Source organism: Argentina anserina, chromosome 5 (assembly GCF_933775445.1).
Source record: "Argentina anserina chromosome 5, drPotAnse1.1, whole genome shotgun sequence".
Lineage (NCBI taxonomy): Eukaryota > Viridiplantae > Streptophyta > Magnoliopsida > Rosales > Rosaceae > Argentina > Argentina anserina.
In genome coordinates, this window is record NC_065876.1 from 8,109,549 (window position 1) to 8,114,557 (window position 5,009).

Below are 5,009 nucleotides of genomic sequence, written 5' to 3' on the forward strand. Positions count from 1 at the left end.
ACACAAGTCAAACATGCAATTACATGATATTTTTTGTTACTTGATTTCATAATAAATGCCCCAATGGGCTTAAAATATTAATTGTGTATTTGTTTTAAGGCCCGTACTATTTGTAAACGAAGTTACTCATCTTATAGTCTTACTGGAAATTCGAGACATCGCTCAGACGCTCACTGATGCACTCTACAAAAGTCGATTGATAAAATCGACTAAGTCAACTAGTGAGGAGAAAAAAAAACCCATTAAACATAGACGCAAGGATGATTTAAATAAGGAAAAATTTCCTCCAACAAAGATTTTACTGCCCCAAATAAAAAAAGATGACAATAGGGTATGGATGATTAATACTGAAAAAGATACGGCCTTTATTCATTTACTTGCTTCTAGTACAAATAGAATTCCAACTATTACAATATGATTTGATAAAAAAAACTACTACAATATGATTTGATAAAAAAAAACTATTACAATATGAAGAGTAATATAAGCGGATTGGTACAAATACGTAGTACGTTAACATACCTTTATTCATATATTTAAGTGAGTGTAGATATAGGCCATATCGTATACTTGAACTATAGAATAAGGTCACATCAAACCGAATTGGAATGAAATCAATGATACGGAGGAGGAGGCCGCCGACAGATATGGTTCCGTTCGGTGCTAACCCCAACGTGAGAGTTCCATTTGAAGGCAGATTTGAAGGCAGAGTGGAGTTGCATTGCGAAAGTGGTGTGACAACCACAACACGACATCCGGACAATATTTGAGTAGCGCTAAGTAGAGGGGTCACAGGGTCTAGCAAAATGGTAAACACTCCTGCGGGGTTTGTAACCGCATGCAGTCGAAACCAAGATATTGTTGCAACGTAGTTGGACCTGAGCATCTGCATATGCATGTACAAGAGATAATTAACATATATAACAATTTATTTTAATCTGATGATCAACATGGATAAATAATTAACTGGTCTCGTTCAGACCATGAGGCCGGTGAAGAACTCAGTTGATTATTACGTTTCATCAATGTGCAATTGATTATCTTACTTGGGAATGGTAGGCTAATAATGGCAGGGCTGGGATCGGTACGGGACGGGTCGGGATTCGACCTATCCCGATCCTGATCCCGAAAGTAAAATCGGGATCGGGACGGGTCGAGATTTGACCTAATACCGAATCATCCCGATCCCGATCGGTTCGGGACGGGTTCGGGACCAATCGGGACCATTCTGCATATTACTTTTTTTTTTGAAAACCTGCACATTACTGCTTGCAATCAAGAACATAGCACAATAACAAGTTCATACTCATATAGTAAACTAATACAAAACCAGTAGCCAAACTTAATACAAACCAGTAGCCAAACTTAATACAAACCAGTAGCAAAAGGCCAAACTTAATACAAAACCAGTAGCAAAAGGCCAAACTTAATACAAAACCAATAGCTTCAGATAAAACACCATTAACTTGTCTCTGAATCATATTCAGATCCTAGCTCAGTGTCATCATCACCGACTTCAACAAGTTCATCATCTGATTCATCATCAACTTCAACAACTTGTTTCTTTCCCTTGAATGTTGGAGGAGGACAGTTACTTGAAGAGGCTGTGCTTACATGCTCTGAAAGACAAACAATTTCATTTAGACATTTAGTACCCAGTCTTAAGTGTCTAACAATCAATGCTTCAACAGATTTGTAATCAATGCTTCAAAATAAATTAATAAGATAGCATTAAAGTGACTAAACCACAAACAATCAAGTAATCAACAATTCAAAATGAATTACCTCTCTCACACTGCTCATAAAACTCATTGTCTGTAATGGATGGTTCCTCTTGTATGCAGCTAATTTCATTACCCCTCAACCAGCTTTGTAAACATATCAATGCTTCAACAGATTTAGGAGTCAAGGAACTCCTAAAGCTGTCAATGACTCTGCCTCTGGTGCTAAAAGCAGACTCGGATGCAACAGTTGAAACTTGAATAGCCATTACATCTTTGGCTATTGCTGCAAGAACATGGTACTTGGGTCCATTCATCCTCCACCATAGCAAAATAGGAAATTCAAATGCTTCCTTCTCATTAGGGTTAGTGACCTCAAGAGGATCCAGCAAGTATTTGTCAACTTCATGCACAACCACAGCCTCATCAAGCTCAGAAACAACCTTGCTCCAGTCAGCCATGTAACCTCTGCTGCCACTACTTGATCCTGAGCTTTGTGATGTGCTACTAACGTTTCTTTCAGTTGTCTTCTTTACAGTAGCATACGTTGGTGCATATTCTTCATACAAGGACATCAACACATCCTTCAACTTCTTCGTTTTAGTCTCCACCTCTTGCTTGGTAAAGTCTTCTATTGTGAAGAGATGACTTATGTGTCTGAGCTTACACCTAGGATCAAGAATCAGCCCCACAAATACTAATGGATTCAAATCAGAATAAGTCCCGTAGTACTTGAGGAACTTGGCCTTCATCTGTTGGCCCATCTCATACAAAGTCTTCTCAGTTTCTGTTTGTGTTGCTATTTCAGGCTGCACAAGGAGCTTTCCAATCTCAGTTTCCATTGCTAAAACATCATGAAGTGTGGTGTGGATAGTGGGATGATTACTTGCACTAGCTCTTAGAGTAGCTTCGAAAAACGTCAAAAGAAAATGCACAAACACTTTTGCCTTATACCATTCTTCCTCCTCGGGTGGTCCTACTTTAGGCCTCCTGCCTTTGGTTGGAAGCAAGTTTCCCTCCTCATCGAACTCTTCGTCAGGCTCATTGAAATAGGCTGCAAAACCAGTGTCTGCTTCAACTGCCATTCTTGCAAAGACTGCTTTGAACTTCAAGGCAGCTTGCAACATTAAAAATGTTGAATTCCACCTTGTAGGAACATCCATAACAACCAGAATTTGACAAGAGATCTCTTCCTTTGCTGCACATGCCTTAAAGCTTTCCAACCTTGACGGTGAAGATCTCACAAACTTCACTGCATTTCTTATCGCTAACACTGCTTTATTCAACCTTTTTAACCCACTTCCAACTATCAAATTACAAATATGGGATGTACACCTAACATGCATGTGCTGACCCCCTAATATGGATTCCGGTTTTTCTCTTTTGTTCAGTTTGGACCTAACATAATCAATGGCACACTTATTTGCTGCAGCATTATCGACTGTGATGGTAAGAACCTTGCTAATTCCCCACTGAAGCAAACACGCCTCGATAAGAAGACCTATAGAATTCCCGATGTGAGAAGATATAATGCAGAAGTTGATTATCCTCTTATGCATTTCCCACTTATCATCGATAAAGTGTGCCGTTAGCACCATGTAGTTCATGTTTTGAACACTTGTCCAAGTATCGGTAGTGAGGCACACCCGATGACATTTAATATCAGAAATCAACTTCTTCTTCGTCTTATCATACAAACTCAGAAAGTTCTTCACCAAAGTTTTCCTACAAGGGACTTTAAACAAAGGCACTGCAACATGACAAAAGTGCCTAAATCCTTGCTTTTCAACAAACCTAAAAGGAAGTTCATCAACTACAACCATTTCAACACAAGCTTGCATCACTGCATCAGGATTATATGCTACCATCTTCATCGTATTGCCCTTACTTTTATCACTAGAAAATACTGGCTGATTTTTCTCTACTACTTTCACTTTCCTACCAGGATAAAACTTGCAGTTAAACTTTAAGTGCCTAAGCATCCCTGAATTTCCATTGCTACGAGAATCACAAGCATAGTCTCCTAAAGGACCCTTAGGACAGTATCTACACTTGGCCCTCTGAGATTCATGTACAATATCTTTCTTACCCTTCACCTTAGTGACTTTCCTGTCTGTATATTCATCAAAATGCTTCCATACCCAACTGCGTTTCCTACTATTCCGAGTATCTTGACTAACATCAGAAGCTTCTTCACTAATTTGGGGCAATAAATTAGAGAGAGAAGGAGTTGTACCAGAAGAAGAATTGACCGGAGTCGTCTGAGCAGAGAGAGACAGAGTTGTACCAGGTCCAGATGTAATGATTGCTTCGGCTGCTTCCTCCGGCCTAAGTCTCTTCTTACTCTTTCTAATCTGTAAGAGAATGAAACTTGCAGTAAGAATTAAGATATTCCTAACCCAGAACAATGAAATCTAAATGTAATCCTTAACAATGAAAACCATAAACTTACTCCCAGTTTTCCCATTGAAGATTGGCGAGAGCAGAGAGGCGTCTGAGAGCAGAGACGCGACTGAGAGAGAGTAGAGAGTCGGGAGAAGAGAGTCGCGAGAGCAGACTAGCTAGCAGAGAGTCGACTGAGAGCAGACTAGCTAGCAGAGACGCGATTGAGAGAGAGCTGAGAGGCGAGAGCTGAGAGTCGCGAGAGCTGAGAGTGAGAGAGAGGCGTTGAGAGAGAGCATCAGAGAAGAGAGGCGACTGAAGAAGTGTGTTAGAAATCTAGGTTTCTCTGCTTTAGTCTCTCTCTCTCTCTTAAGTTTTGGACTGGGCTTCGAGAATTTGGACTGGGCTTAGATATTCGGGACGGGTCGGGATTTTCGGTATCTATTCGGCCCATCTCGATCCGACCCGTTTACTTTAATTCGGGGTCGGGACGGGTCGGGACGACATAATTTTAGAGGTATCCCGACCCGATCGGGACGGGATCGGGACGGGTCGGGTTCGGTATCGGGATTTCGGTATTGGATTCTCAGCCCTAAATAATGGTGCCATTGGCACCAGGAATGGGATTTCCATCGACAGTGCAAAATATGGTGCCTGTGATTCTGGTAAGTAGACTCGATCAAAAGAGGGCCGATGAGAGCGCCTTGAGCTACCACGGCCACTGCAGCAACCATCATGCAAACAAACAAAATTGATTTCATGGAGAGCGACGGCCCATAGACCGAGAACGCAAGTACAAACTTGTGCTGAAATATTATGTTTGCTGGATTAGATTGCAAGTTAACTAATGATGTTTTGCTGTTTGCAAAGTGGCTAATTTATAGGCAATCCTGCCATGCAAGCTCC

General features: G+C 40.9%; 1 protein-coding gene across 1 annotated transcript; it reads right to left on the reverse strand.

Annotated features, from left to right (window-relative positions):
- Positions 1-1,461: 1,461 nt before the first annotated feature.
- LOC126795425 (zinc finger BED domain-containing protein RICESLEEPER 2-like) lies at positions 1,462-4,343 on the reverse strand. Its single transcript, XM_050522265.1, has 3 exons — positions 4,174-4,343; positions 1,786-4,075; positions 1,462-1,619 (listed from the first exon to the last, which is right to left on the reverse strand). Exons 1-3 carry the CDS (start codon positions 4,186-4,188, stop codon positions 1,462-1,464), a joined length of 2,463 nt encoding a protein of 820 aa, XP_050378222.1. The 5' UTR covers positions 4,189-4,343.
- Between the last annotated feature and the right edge of the window lie 666 nt (positions 4,344-5,009).

Excerpts from the sequence above, each read along its gene's own strand:
- LOC126795425 (XM_050522265.1), bottom strand. Across the intron at positions 1,620-1,785 it reads TTATGAGCAGTGTGAGAGAG|AGCATGTAAGCACAGCCTCT; the intron begins GTAATTCATTTT and ends TTTGTCTTTCAG.